This window comes from Python bivittatus, unplaced genomic scaffold (assembly GCF_059951505.1).
Source record: "Python bivittatus isolate LINGU-HERP-01145 unplaced genomic scaffold, Pbiv_v1 ctg000700_np1212, whole genome shotgun sequence".
Taxonomy (NCBI): Eukaryota; Metazoa; Chordata; class Lepidosauria; order Squamata; family Pythonidae; genus Python; species Python bivittatus.
In genome coordinates, this window is record NW_028277098.1 from 76,337,080 (window position 1) to 76,353,024 (window position 15,945).

The 15,945-nt window shown below is 36.2% G+C and overlaps 1 protein-coding gene across 1 annotated transcript; it reads left to right on the forward strand.

Annotated features, from left to right (window-relative positions):
* The first annotated feature begins 4,263 nt into the window (after positions 1 to 4,263).
* Positions 4,264 to 13,569, forward strand: ASIP (agouti signaling protein). The gene is made up of 3 exons (XM_007435110.4): positions 4,264 to 4,411; positions 12,800 to 12,861; positions 13,393 to 13,569. The coding sequence occupies exons 1-3, from the start codon at positions 4,273 to 4,275 to the stop codon at positions 13,567 to 13,569; spliced, it is 378 nt and encodes a 125-aa protein (XP_007435172.1). The 5' UTR covers positions 4,264 to 4,272.
* The last annotated feature ends 2,376 nt before the right edge of the window (positions 13,570 to 15,945 follow it).

Sequence of the window (15,945 nt, forward strand, 5' to 3'; positions counted from 1 at the left end):
TTATTCTTGGAAGCTCAGTATGCCTTCTTGATATTAATAAATAGCCAGAGTTCACTTTGGCCTATTGCTTTAATTTAGGCATATAGCTATTTTAAGATACTTTTAAGTTGCCCAAGTAAAGAATATGTCTTAAATTTTTACCTGAAAACATTAAAGTACATTACGTTACTAGGTAAAGATTATATTATTACATCAGAAAAATGAGTTGGTTTATTTTTTAAAAAGTATGTCATGCATTTCAATTTCCCCGATTTTTTTTCCCAAAAAACCAGAAGAGGGCTCGTTTTTTCTCTAGAGCTTCAGTATTTCCAGAATCACTGGACACTGATGTTTTTCTATATTTTGTCAATACAATGTGGTACAGTACTTCATCTTATCCCCAACCCAAAGTGAGACAGACTTAAATCATCTTTAGATAGACTATGTTAAAATATTGTTTTCCCTGTATTCTGACATGTTCCAAGGACAATGACAAAGTGTATAAAATCTATCAGGATTTGCCACTGATTACCCAGGAGGGGAGCTAGGTGACTGAATGTGACTGCTATCAGAGGTAATAGACCCAACGATCAACAATGGAGAGGACAGCAAATTTCATGGCAATATTGTTTTCTGCCAGCCAAAGAGTAGATGGAGAACACTTCAACTCAGCAGTTAACAGCCTTAAACTTTTAAAATTGTTCTTCCTTCACAGTATAAAGAGATGTCTATTGTGTCAGTTCTGGGCCAAAATGTTTCATTTTATTTTATTTTATTTTATTTTATTTTATTTTATTTTATTTAAAATATTTGTTTCATATATTTTGCATGGCATAGTGTCAAGTCCTGTGAAGCTGGCACACTCAGGAAAGAAAAACATATTTCTAGAAATATCTTTATTGCTAATAGGGTAATGTAATAGAATCGTGAAAGCCTATCGAAGTAATTCTCCTACACAACTTACATCTAGTGTAATTAAGGTGGAGTTACTCAGAGTCTCTTTCTCACACTTTCCTCTCCCCTGTGAAGACAAGTTCACAGCCACATTGCGTAAGATAACACAGACTTATGTAAATTTCATCCTATTCAGATATATAATATCCTCCTTTAAATATTATATTCTTGTTTTTATTATCACTTATCAGGCATTTCAAATTAATACTGCCTTTTCCAGATACATATACATTCAACATTCCATTTGCTAAATTAACTTGTCCTTGGTAAGATTCATTAAGGCTTATAATTACAGATGTGCTGAGGATATACTGACTTGATCCAGCAAGAATCTGTTTTTCCTTTCAAAATCATGTCAAGTAAGCATTAATTTGCCAACATATATGCTGTTTCTTTGTATCTTGTTCTTTTTGCAATTCCTGCGCAAGCCTGAGTTTTCTTTTAGGACATTTGATCTTGTTTTTCGCTTTGCATGGGCCTCAGCTTTGTAAAGTCTGTGTTCCCTTTTAATACTATGCCGTATATTGCAGTAATGTCAGGCTACATTTCTCCCTTTTATCCTTTGCAGAGAATTCCTTTCAGTTACATCATTCAAATCATGGGGTATGATTTCTCAATTACATACATTCTCAAGGGAAATTTCATCATGAAGTTTGAAAACTTTACTATATACTTATTACATTCTGGCAATGATCTTAACAGCTGTTCCTTGATTAAATCGAGGTTCATAATATTGTGTTTTAGTGTCTTCTGAATACAGAGATATTCTGACACACATGGGATTACTGATGTCCTGCAAAAGGAGGACATGTCCTCCTTTTTGTCCTCATGTCCCCCATCTCTTTAAAACCAAATAGTGTCTGGCTTTTTGAGTATCTACAAGCTATCTCTTCCTGAACAGCTTTTCTTCATAGCACAGCATTTTCCTAACTGCTAACCCCATGTTAAGAAACTCAGCATTGTGATCTTAATTGGTTGAGTATTTCCCTCAGCTTGCCCCATGGCCTGAAACTGACAAGCCCTTAATCAGTTACATGCTGAAGGCTTTGCCTCCTACCTGCTCTAGCACATTGAAAAACCAGTCTTTCTGATGCTAGAAAAGGTAACTTCATATACATGTATGCCTACGTACTTTTTTTTTGTTTTTCACTGTAATTTTTGTCATGCATGCCAAGAAAGCGAAACAGTGTGACCTCCTTTTCCCCATTTGTCCTCCTTTCCAAATGTCTGTATCTTCATTTGCCTGTTCAGGTATCTGGTAACTCTAGAAATGTGTTCCATTAAACTTCAATTCCCTGATAATTTCAGATCTATAAATAAGTATTATTGCTCATTCCCGGGCAATTTCCAGTTTAGCTTGCCCCCAGCACACTCCCATATCCAGATATCCAGATCAGAGCAAGCATGTACACTACTCAGTTCTGTTAGCAAATATCTATCTATCTATTAAACATCAGCAATCCTCAGAAACAATTAACTGGCAAAATAGGACAAAAGGCAGCTAAAAGCAGGGGAAGAGAGACATGAACAACAGGCAAGAGATAAAAGGGCAGAGAAATTAACCTTAGCAATCTGTATTACCTGTATCAATGCATCTAAAGACACAGAACTTTCCCAGAGCTACAAATCATACAAGACAATCCCAAAGATTGTTCCAGCACTAATCCTTTTATATACATAAAAGCAACAGAACAAAGATGGATACAAGGTGATCCCTCCTCTATTCTGCACTATGAAGGAAACAATCTCCTGGATAGGGATAATGTTTCCAACACCCTGGACACAGGAATTTCTTCTGTAATAGCACTGTTTCTTAAGTGCCTTGCTGCCCTTTCTATATTCCCATGGTCTGTTAGGCATTTCATCACACAGTGTTAACATTACACTGTGGGGAGCCAAGCTGAAATATTATACTCAAGCTTGCTATGATCTCTGCATTTGAGATTGTTCATAATATTGCCTGATGCACCCTTATCGTGTTTTATCATGGAAACATTCCCAGTATAAACTGCCACAATTTATTTACATCTGCATTACAGTCCATATCCTCAACATTCTATAAAGTTAGTGGCAATCATCATCATCCTCATGCATAGAAATGCAATCAAACGTTTAGAGTATATACTTAAATAATCCACAGAGAAACCAACTAGAAGAAAAATATAAAGAAAGGGGACAATAGAAGCCACTGTTCTTGTTAATAGTTTATTTTGGATTTCATTTTCAAATGGCCTGAAGATACATGTTCTCTTGAATATTTGAAACTGATGGATTTATTTGACTGATACAAGTATGAAATTGAAATTGCTTAATAAATTAATGAAGGGATTTTTACCTATTGTTATCAGTTGCAACTTCCAAAATATTTATCAAATGTATCAAAGCAGAAATCAAGGCAAGATGTGCAAATTTAACTAATAAAATATACCACTATATATATTACTCATTTACATTCTGAAGAATTGTGATATAAACCATATATACTATAGTCTTATCTAATAGGTAGGCGTTCCAAAGAAATGTTAAACATCAAAGAGGAAAGTGGATATTTTTGCCTAGTATCTGTATAAATTTTGTCAAAGGATTTTTCAGTATTGAGTGATATAACTACAGCTTGATTCTCTCTTTTATTCAGTCAGAGCAACTGTATCAAATATTTGACCCATATATGTGTTAACAAAACCAACCTGATCATTTTTATCAATGAACTTATGACTTTTTGCAGAAATTATCTGTAAGGCATAAGCCAGAGATTTCAGGTCTATTCCTGACCTCAAGTGTTGTATGGAATTATTTAGTTGAATATTTACTGCAGATCATTTCATAACTATTATCTAACATCTCAGAGATCTGATATTATGAAGACCACAATCAAATATGTAAAAGGTGCTTGTATTGGTTTTTGAGCTGCAGTGTTCTCAAGGGTATTTATTGGATGTTTCAAAAAGTACTGCTTCTTGCAGGGACACATTCACACTCAGCACATTAGGGTACTCAAGAAAGGATGAAAAAGGTTTAAAAACATTTCCCTATGCAATAATTATTTAACTCAGTTGATCAAATATGTTCAATTCTCTCTCATCTCATTCTACTCAATTATGAATGTGCATTTTTACACTTTTCTGTTTTGTTCTAACAGACTCAAAACTGGAGTGAATCCTGGGATTCTTTGCAGTTGTCCATTCTAGCAAAGGAATGATGAGTGGGGAGGGAGGACAAAGAAGCATGGATGCTAGAAAAAACAAATCATGGCTGTACTTTTGACATGTGACCTGCCTCTTTTTCCTCAGGTATCTGAGACCTTAGCAAAAACTTTTATTTTCGTTTTTACGTTCCAGGATGGAATATAAGAACTTTCTTCTGGGCTTCCTTCTTTGCTGCATGTTGCTTACAGCCAGCTATTCTTACATGATATTTGAGGAAAAGCAGAATCTGGAGAAAATCAAAATCCCGGATCTCCCACCCATCTCTATAGTAGGTTGGTAAAAATAGATCCTATTTTGAATCTTAAGGCCGGAAATGAATGCAGATTCCCTGCCTTTCCTCCAATCTCTACCTACATTTCAGTACTGTCTTGTGAGATGAAATCTGTAAATCAACATTAGCATACCCCTACATTTTTCTTCTACCAGGTGGAGTTGCTAATGAAGTAGAGTAGGGTCAAGGAAGCTTAAATGGTGACAATAGCACATCCAGGTTTTTATTTCACCTTTTTTTTATATAGAAAAAGAAGAAAAGGAGGGATAAGGAGCTGCAGCTTTTTAAGAGTGACAAAATTACTAAGGTTTCAAGAAACCTAGATATAAATTCTCAGTAGGTGTTAATGGTTTAATTTAATCATTTAATCTAACTTAATAAACCTGGAGAAAATCTATCATGTGGTTACTAAGAGTTGACACCAACTTGATGGCACAAAATCAGCCTGATTATGTTTAATGGTAAAGTATGATTTCTATTTCTAATGCGACGAGAGGACTCTTTGGAAAAGACCCTGATGCTGGGAAAGATTGAAGGCAAAAGGAGAAGAGGACGGCAAAGGATGAGATGGTTAGATAGCATCACTGAAGCAATGAGCATGAAACTGAGCAAACTCAGGGAAGCAGTGAAGGACAGGAAGGCCTGGCGCGATATAGTTCATGGGGTCACGAAGAGTCGGACACGACTTAACGATTGAACAACAGCAACAATGATTTCTATATAGCTATATTCATTTGGTACTGATGACAACCAGCACTTCAACATGAATATTTCCATATGTAAATGATTCTAACAGAAATGTTTCTGTTTTCATCTTAAACATAACAGGAGGAAAGTTTATCCTAGCCTAGATAAAAAAATAATATGGAACCTCACCTGTGCCCTCCCCTGTGATGGAAGGCATGAGCGAGGAGGATCTTGGAATGGAGCTTCAAGGTTACAGGGAGGGGGAGAGGCATTCCAAGTATCCCCTCAGCCCCCAGCTGGAGAGTGTGAAACTGAAGAGAAGGAGACTGGCCCCTCCCTAAGGGGTTCAGGGTTATAGTTGCTGTTGTTGGGGGTTAGAGTTAGTCTGGCGAGATTGATGTCAGGTTCAGCCCAAGAACCACAGCGAGACAAATCCAGGAACAGTTCGGTTACTTTATTAGCTTACACCTATTAGACAGAATCTTGCCAGACTAACTCTAACCCCCAACAACAGCTGGGGGCTGAGGGAATGCTTGGGATGCCTCTCCCCCTCCCTGTAACCTTGAAGCTCCATTCCAAGATCCTCCTCACTCATGCCTTCCATCACATCCCCAGTAGTCATACAAAAGATGTCAGGCAAGCAAATACAGCCCATGAATAGTCATATCACATGAATAACAGGAGTACTAAGAATTGTGCTTCTTTTTTAATACTTTTGGATCAGCTTTTGGTGAGAGGGAAAATCTAACATGAGGACTTGGGAGAAGAGTGTGTCTCAGAAAGTCCACTTAACTCAGTATTGGTGGCAGCTGTCCAGAATTTAAGGCCAGAAGTTTTCCAGATATATTTGGAAATGAAGACACTCAACCTAGGTCTTTCTACATATGCATAAAGTAGAAACAAACCTGTCTGGCTATTAAGATCTGCAGAAGACACCCTCTTGAATATGTCCTTGCTGTTCAAGACTCATTCTAAATGGTACTTCTGCCTTGCTTCCAAGCTGCAAGTATAATCCTTGGGAGTTGGGTGTGGAGTATATTGAATGATATACTGTGTAGATGCATGAATAGATAGGTTAGATTAGATTAGATTAGATTAGATTAGATTAGATTAGATTAGATTAGATTAGAATAGATCAGATCAGATTTCATTACATTACACTACATGGTATTATTATTCTCTTACTTATTGAAGTATGTATGCAGCAGGGATTTATAAATTTAATGTTTACAAATATAATATTGGCTAAATAATTTTCTCCTTAGGAATTGACTTAGGTTGATTAGATTAGGTTAGATTTATATATTACCAAATCGTGAAGGATTCCCAGTGGATAATAATAAAATAAATTTGTACAACATTGTATCAGTTAAAATAGCCATGGTAAACAAAACACATACAAAAACATAATTTAAAATTTAAAATGGAAATGAAGAACAATTGCAATGCTATTAATAAATTATTGAAGCACTCTTAGTATTAAATAATTTAGCATATTCCCAGTGGAGATGATGATGATGATGATGATGATGATGATGATGATGATGATGATGATGGTTGGTTGCATAGTCAGCCAGATGTTTAGACTGGATTTGGCATTTTTATCCACCTATCAAGTCCTTCCCAAGGACCTGGGATAGGCAGATGTTGTTATTTGAAGGGATCATCACAGGATATAAGCTGTTCCAAGTAAAGCTGCTTTTTTTTTATTATTATTATTATTATTATTATTATTATTATTATTATTATTATTGACTCTGGAAAAACTTGGGTAGCTTATGCTTTAAAAAAATAGAAAACAATAAAAAAAGTTGTGTCCAAACAAGCTACATTCTATGGACCATGAGGCAACACCAACAGGAGCTCCATAAACACACTACCCCAAGGCCTGGAAGAACAGACAAGTTTTTAAAGACTTCTGGAACATCATCAGGTTGGGAGCAACACAGATCTCTGGGAGAATATTATTCCAGAGGATAGGCACCAGGCTGGATACTTTGTGTTTGCTTTTAGATAAAAAAGCAGAATACAAACATTGCAATGAAATTATGTACAATATAAGCAGATAGCAAATTTAACCAGTTACATATGGCATGCTCTGTGTAATGTAATATGACAGATATGATTAAAGTGGCACTTAGGGGGCCAGGAGGCTGAAGGAGGGCCCCTAGAGAATTTAATTTAACTTATTCAATTTAGGCACAGCCTGACTCTGGGCAGCATATAATACAACCAACAGAATAAAAATAGAATAATTATGAAAAAAAGAAAAAGAAAAAGAAATAAACAAAAGAACCTAATCCCATAACATTGCTGAAATATTTCAAGATCTTGAATTTTTGTGAAAGCTAAGTGGTTGAGTAAGAAAGATATGTAAACTTACTGAGAACAAGGAACAAGATAAAGGATCGGTCATCTTATATAAGCATTTGGAATAAATAAACAAAACAAAGTACTAATTTAAATTGACAAGTCTAAAAGATGCTTTAACTTAATGTTCAATCAAGTCCTTCCACTGTTGTTTATTATTATTATTATTATTATTATTATTATTATTATTATTATTATTTTCTTTGGGGAGAAATAGAAATAGAAAGTCAAATTCTGAATGTCCCAAGTCAAAAATCTATGTTCCGGATTAGATATTGAGCAATTTAGATCTCACCTATATCTGCAGCCCTCATCTTCACAGTCCCACTCATGTCTCTTTTCATCTTTTAAAAAGAAGCAAAAATGGGGTAACATTCCTGGTCTATTCAAACTGAATCCATATGAAATTCACCGCATCACAGAGTTATGAGATGAGCCAATTGAAACATCAAGGATAATTTATATAAAAGCTCTCTACACACATGCTAGGATTAATAGAAACATTTTTGCCTTTAGCCATCTGCTCTTGTATTATTAATTGAATCATTATGGCTTTCATAATGACTTAAAGCTAATATTATGTCCAAATACATTCTAATGATATTAGGAATCATCAGATCTTCTAAAGCCTTGAGAGTAAGTTATATAAAATTGTAAGGGACAATACTAGAATCTAAGATGTAAGGATACACAATTTTTCCTCTGTCTAGCTTCTTAACCAGTATATTGACAATTTTTTTATATCTAAACTTCCCTAGGTATATAATTAGAAAGCAATATTAAAATATATTCATAAATGAATATATCAATCTCAGTAGTCTGTTTGCCTGCTAAGATCAACTTCTTCAGTTCTGAACTAGTTTAACTAGCAGTAAAATGTCTCTTCTATAAGACTTCATGGATGGTATGTTCTCACATTTCGTATTTAACTGATTTTTTAGGACCAGCAATATATTCACTTAGGAAAAATGAATTAAAAATGCAGGCAAATGTTGAATTTGGCATTCTGCAAAATACATATTTTGGATATATTGATTGTTATGAGGTCATGCAGAATTAGAAAGGATTCTAATTCTGAGGAACAATAAGAAGAATGGCGAGATGACCTGCTATAGGCTATGTTATTGCTACAAAGTGGAAGAGAAAGGCTGCCCTTTAAGGTGCAGATGAGAGCATTTTGACTCTGTTCAGAATTGATGCTGGTCCTGATTCCTCACCCTTATACTCTCTCTTTAGACACTAAGTCAGTTTATTTCTGATTTTATTAGCTTATTGAAAGCCACACAAAACTCATCACTGAACTCACTTTCCCATAATGCAGATTGCATGGAACAAGGCTCAATTCACTTTCACTCTTTTGAGAGACTCCCTACATTAACATGTAATGTAATATGAAGAATGCCAAGGAGGTACTTTTCTTTTTTCATCCTTCCTGATTAGTGTCACTTCTCTTCCTTTTCCTTGCTGTCTTTGCATGTTAGTATAGGTAAACCTAGCCCCACTGTCATTTCTCTCTCATTGCTCTATTGCTGAGCAAGGCAACTTTCACTGGTTGGACAGCCATGAGAAACTGTTATAAAGAATGGCACAAACTAGTTTACTCAAGCTGTGGTGTTTCCTGAAGAAGAAGGAAACATTGCATCTTCTTGAAAGTTGTCAGAGACTGAGCAGAAGGTTCAAGGCAAACTATAGAGTAGCTGTAGAATCATAGATTTCTGTACATATCACAGGGGTGTGTGACCATTCTGATGCAAAGTTATGGAATGATAATTCTATGCAAGTCGCTATGGTTTGCATACAGGCAAATGGTGGCTCATAACTCTTGCTCTGGAAGAAATTTTTGGGAAGTAGCCTTTATCATATCTGATATTTATTTCCCTTATCACAAGTACACAATGAACAAGATGGCTAGGCAATATTTCTTAAATAGGGCATGTGGAGAAGTCACCATAATGATGAAATTTAACTTCGTTCCATTACATAGTCACCCATGTTTCATTCTAGAGGTATCTCTATTAGAAAACAGCATATTTCTCCCATGCCATCTCTTGGTTTAACTATAAAGTTGGTAAACAGATCATACTGCATGCAAAAGAGGAGTTGGAAAATGGAGGAGGTGAAGGAGGCAAATAATGTTGAAGGGGGAAAAAAGGAACATGGATTGAATTACTTTCTCTGTTACCCTAATCATACCAACCGTATCCTCAACCATTTTTTTCATAGGTAAAGACAAGGAAAGGGAGAACATTGTACAATAAAGCTACTTAGCTATATAATGACCTTGGAAAACAAATGAGTAGAATACAAGTGAACTCAAAGCCAGCAAAGGTCTGTGTGGTGAAATTTAGTAGCATCTGGAACGCTCAGTAGAGATGGAGCCAACCTGATCACACACAAAAGTCATAAAATTTCTTATTTCGTGTACTCATCAACATAGCTCCTGTTATGAAGGGACATAAAACATGTGTTTTCCTGCATTACATATGGTTTGATTCTGAATCACATCTGGCTGTAATTGTTCAAATTTGGAAGTTATGTGGAATATAAATGTTAAACTAAGGCTATAACTTGCAGATGGCCATTTTTCAAAACTGGGGAAAATCAGAGCAGCTGAACTATGTGAGTAAGGCTGTTTGTTTTCTAGGCGAGGGCAACTAATTCAGACAATTAGGTACATTTTATTTCAGAATTTAATGGGGAAAATTAAAGGAGAGGTATAGGGTGATGGTGCAGTCAGTTACAGATTAAAACTTCATGGACATTGAAGGAGTTGTTTGACCCATATGTTTGTCTGTCTATCTTAGAATAACACTAGCTATTAATGCAGCAAGGAAAAGCTAGTGGAAGAGACAGTAAAGGCCTGAGCCTGCCTATAGACATTCCAAATTATCAAGAGAACAAAGTTTTGTTTTCTATTTTAAATGAGAGTTAGAAGACTCTCCTGAAAGATTACCAGAAGGATATTTTTGATGATGATGATGATGATGATGATGAAGAAGAAGAAGAAGAAGAAGAAGAAGAAGAAGAAGAAGAAGAAGAAGAAGAAGAAGAAGAAGAAGAAGAAGAAGAAGAAGAAGAAGAAGAAGAAGAAGTAGTAAACCAATGTCAGAAAACTGGAAGACAGTCTCTACCACTGGAAGGGTAGATGACCCCATGTAGGGTCATCTACTTCTCTGGATCAATATCATGAGGAGAATATGATGTTTCTGGAGATTAAAAAGTAAATATAAAAAGAGTGAAATAATTTTAGTAGTGTGGACTCCTGCCCATGTAGTGTAAAGGGGCATGGCTAAATGACTCAATTCATCCTTCTGTGTGAAGGAGACAAAGTAGTATCACCAGAGATAAAACAATTATAAAATGTTATTTGGAAAGAAGAAAGGATAAAATGCAACCTCCCTTTTTAACTTTAAATATTAATAATGCAAATAGTGTGGTTAAAGATAAATAAGACAGCTGTTCAGATTATGATGGTATAGTTATCAATTTAAAAGAAATTTACAAAAACAAAAAAACAAAAAAAAAAGCACAGTGCTCCAAGCAGACCACAGGATGGATATAAACAAAAAGTTCTCTAGCAGAATCTTGAAAGAAACGCAGCAGGGATTTAAATCCAATACAGATTATAAAAAGATTATAAATGCAGATGAGATGTTCATGCTCACCCGAAAGAATGGATAAAGGCTGACATTACACAGAATTCACTAGCTTATATAGAGAAGTATGAACATGAGACCATGAGACTTAACTTAGCACCATGTAGAAAATGCAAATTCCTTTTTGCGAATTCCTAGTTTGCCTTTATTCCTACTGAAATAGCACTGTCTGAGTGATCTGTTCCTCTACTTCAGTTTCCTTGGATTTCCCAGCTTCTTGGAAACTTTAATCAGAAGCTGCTGGGAAATGGTAAAACCTACTTCTTTCCAGCCTCAGTACACAGACTTCTGCTTTTCCTGTGCTAGTGTTAAAATGATCACAGTTTTAGTATATTGCCAGGAGAGGGAGGGTCTGAGATACTTTGACTCTGTATGTGACCAACAGCCATGCTTTACTCAAAGGAATGTGAAATAGGAATGTCTGCAATCTGCCCAAAGGGATGTTTCTCTCCCTGAGTTCTGCCAGCTGGCAAGAGAAACCTACTCTCAACAGGGTAAATCACTATTTGTAGGGAGTAAGGAAGATCTTGACAGAGGTAGGCCAGATCCATTACCAAAACATGCCCTTAATCCAAAACAAGAAGAAGGTATGTGCAACTGACTCAGGCAGACACCCCCCTAAAGCCACATGAGTTGTGGGGGAGGGGAGTAAAGCACAGTCAGACTTGCAAGATTCTGTTACTATAGCCAATATTAATGAAAGAAGTTTCAGCCTTCTTGTGGAGTTGATTTCTAGGTTTGCTCTACATAGTGGGGATTACAGTATTATTCCTTTTTTTTTTTTTAACAAACTGCACTCCCTGTTATATTTGTACTCATGAAACTAAGGTTAAATCAAGGGTTGCGGTGTTTTCAAGCACTGGGCATCTGGTTGGATCTAGGGTTCCTCTCACATATGGGTATACTACTCTTCCCCAAAGCCTGCAACACTCTTGAGTTTGTAGGATTCAAAGCTGAATCAATAATCTATCAGCTCACTTCCTATTCCAAGGGATGCATTGTCAACAGACTCAGCAACATTTTTGTAACTTCCACAGACTAATCTGATAGAAAACAGGCAATGCATGTATCATCTGTCTTTTGTTCTACGTTCTCTGAAAGGAGCTGTATAAATGTATCAGAATAGCCTATAAATATTCAGGGTAGGGTGATTTCTCATTGATAAAATCTTCTGCCTCATCCTGATTTCCAGCTCTTGAGATTTCCTCCCTCTTATCAGATAGCAAGGCTCTGTAGTACTAGTCACCAACTGCCCACTCTACAAAAGCAGATGGAGGAATGGCTGCATGGCCTCCTCTATGGTCATCATTTTTGTTCATTAGTTTAAAAGACAGATTTTTTGCAGTAGATGGCCATCCTTATTTATCATCCTCCCAAGCCCCCAGGACCAGCAATGAGGTGTGAGGCCACTCACATAAGCTGGAAGTAAGATGGAATTGTGATTTCTTTCAAGTAGTAGCAAAAGTGTTTTATCTCTACTTCACTATTCCAAAAACAACAGAAAGGCATTCAAATTTAATCCTGCAAAACATGCTTATGTAGATGAAACGCATGGGTTGTCATTACAGTTGAAACAAGCAAGTGAATGTCCAATCCTTCTATAGCGTTCTACCTGTTACAGTTAAAAAAATGAATATTATGCAAGTTTCTGATTTCTTTCTCTTTTTTCTGTAAAGATTTAACCAAAACATCCCTGAAGCTAAGCAGGAAAGAGGCTGAGAAAAAGAAATCTATGAAGGTGGGTAATTGTTTTTAGCTAATTTATAAGTATAAACTACTAAGTTATATTCTTTTTTTGGACTGCCATGACTTCCATAAATAGTTTTGGGAACTGTATTTTGCTGAGGTTGCTACAAATTTGGGATTGAAAATCCACAAACTATTTCCCAGGTTTTTTGGAGATAACAGAGTTAAGCTTTTAAGACTGAATAGATAAATTTAAATAATGAACAGTATTTTTATTCTTATGTGAACTATGAATAAGACAACTGGTTTGACCAGTGGCCAGTGGCTAAATCAGCACATAACAACTCAATTTGCTCTACATACGTCACCTTTTCAAGCACTTGTCTGTACTTTAAATCTGTAGCATCATAAAATACAATTAACAAAAACAATAAAATGGCTTAAAAATATGATCAAAATGAAGAGCACAGATAAAGTATTTACTTCAGTTAAAATAACAGCTGACTCTTAGGCAGCAAAAACTATTGGAACGCTTTTTAAAACCTGTTGTTTCTTTTGGTTTTGCTTTGTTTTCTCTCCTCAGAGAATGGGGCAACAAAAAAAACCTTCTCGACCCAAACCATCCCCCCCTCCGAACTGTGTCGCTACTTGGGCAAGCTGCAGGCCACCGTCTCATCCCTGCTGTGATTCCTGTGCCTTCTGCCACTGCCGACTGTTTCAGACAGTCTGCTACTGCCGTATGGGAAACCCAAACTGCTAAATCAAAGCCGAGAATGCCCTCAGTATCTCTTGATCCCTCAGTATCTTCCAGCCTGGTAGTCTTGTGTATATTGCAGGAGAGGCCAAGAGCCTTGACTTCTTCCAAGCATCACATTCATTGTGGGTTCTATCTCATGGGGTAATGCTGCCAGAAACAAGATACTCTGTTCCATGGTAATCATTGTAGGGAAGGGATTCAATGAGATAAAGGCTGTCAGCCTAAGAGGTGAAGGGAAGGTGAGAGAAGAAAGTTGCATATCAAAAATATATTATATTTTCCTTCTGAAGAATTGCATTTACTACACATTAGGGATGTGATTGAGAAACATGGGCTTCAATAAAAGAAGCACTCCAGGACAGTAATCATGCTGATTTCTAGCAATATGGAACAGGTGGAGTCAAGTTATTACTCAGTGATTTATAGTTAACACTCTGTAACAGGGTTGGGTAACATTTAGTATTCCAGATGTTGCTTAACTATTGGCTCCAACCATTGATGGGGATAATCGGAACTAAGATTAACAACTTTTTGAGGACTATAGGTGTCCCATCTCCATAAAACAGGGTGGGGAACCACTTTCAGTCCAAGGGATTCATTCGCTTCTCTAATATTTTTTAAGGACTACCCACCAATGATAGGCATAGCCAAAACCAAAGTAAGTATGGCAAAAGGATCTGTTATTCTCTTTGCTTCTTTTTGCTTTCTTTGTTTTGCTTTTTGTTTTTGCTTGTCCTTTGTATCACTCCTTCTCCATTCCCATGTTCTTCCTATCCCTACTATGTACAGAACATACTGCCTTCATTCTCCCCTCTGGAGAGAGCAAGGTGAGACAATGATGCAGGAATCCAACACAGAGGAAAAACAACCTGGTAACTGGAAAGGTGAATGATGCTTTTGTGCATTGCCATTATACTTAGATTTTGTGCTATTTGGTGAGAAAAGGAGGTTTTAACCCTAGATCAACCAGATGGGAAGCAATTGCAAAACAGGAAAAATGGAAGCCTGGGGAACAGAATCAAGGAAAGTTGATGGAACTTGGTAGCTAGCTAGGTAATCAAACAGAAAGGGTTGACAAACTACATTGTTCCATGGATCAGAGGTTTTCCACTATATGGATAATTCTAAGCATGCGCTTCCATTTCTTAAAACAAATCAAGATAATAACTTCAGCAAGACTATTCTCCATCTTCAGTTTTAGACTAGGCTGTGTTTCAATTCAGCAGTTTCAATTATATTTGTGTGTCAAATTATTTCTAACCACCCTTAATCAGGGTCTGCAGCCTGTGTTGATTAAACAGGTTTGCCTATATTTTCATGATTTAGAAAGCTATGGATAGCAACAAGGTACTTTATGGGGTTCTAAAGACTACCTATCATTCTGATCATTACTGCCACTGAGTCTGTCCATTTGACTTTGGAGATTTCATATGGGATTCCTGCTCAATTTCAAATTTATCCTCTTGGCCATAAAATCTAGACATTGGCTTAAGTTCAGAATCCTGAAATCTCTTTCCAGTACTTTCTTATGGGAAGCTCAGCTCAACCCCACCTTAAAATAACTTGTAAATATTGATTTGCCTTATAAAAATTATTGAAACAACTTATGTGAAACATTGTAGACCTATTCAAAAATTGCGGCATTATATGTAGGATAAGAAGGAACTGTGTAGTTGTTTCTATAACATAAAGCATTCCTTAGGTATTCCATAATACATTAATTGCTAATTAAAAGAAAAAAGAAAGACAGCCAGCAACAGTCAGATAATGATATAATTCATGTTTTTCCAGGCCCAGTAGTACTGATGGGATCAACTAAGAAGAAAAGAGGGGAAAAAATGATGTGATTAACATTCTATCAATTTAGTGTATGCTGAAACAGGAAAATAGATAATTTATTGTATGCTGAACTAGGAGACTATATTTTTTAAAAAAGCTATTCCTGTACTATACATATATATTTTAAATATATGGGGATGGGGGAATAAAAGTAACTTCATTACTGTTCTTAAGCAATTTTTGCATGTATACAAGTACTGACTTTGTTTAACCTCAACTTTTGGAGCCCCCAAAGTTTCTCCAATCCACCTGGGCTTTTGTAGATTTTATCTCACAACACATCATCTCAGACAAGCATGAGCACTTTGATGCTTAGGCTAAATATGGATTTCTATAACTTCTTCATAATTGTGCTGACTGACGCATTGTGCCTACGTAGGGCTGCAAATATAGATACACACAGATCTATCTGTTGGACAGACCTTTAGCTTTAGCACTTTAGGAACATTTTTTTCTTTCTTTATGACTCTTGAAACCTTTCCCACACTGACTGCATGAGTCTTGAACAGTACTACAATGCTGCTTTGCTGAGTTAGCTGG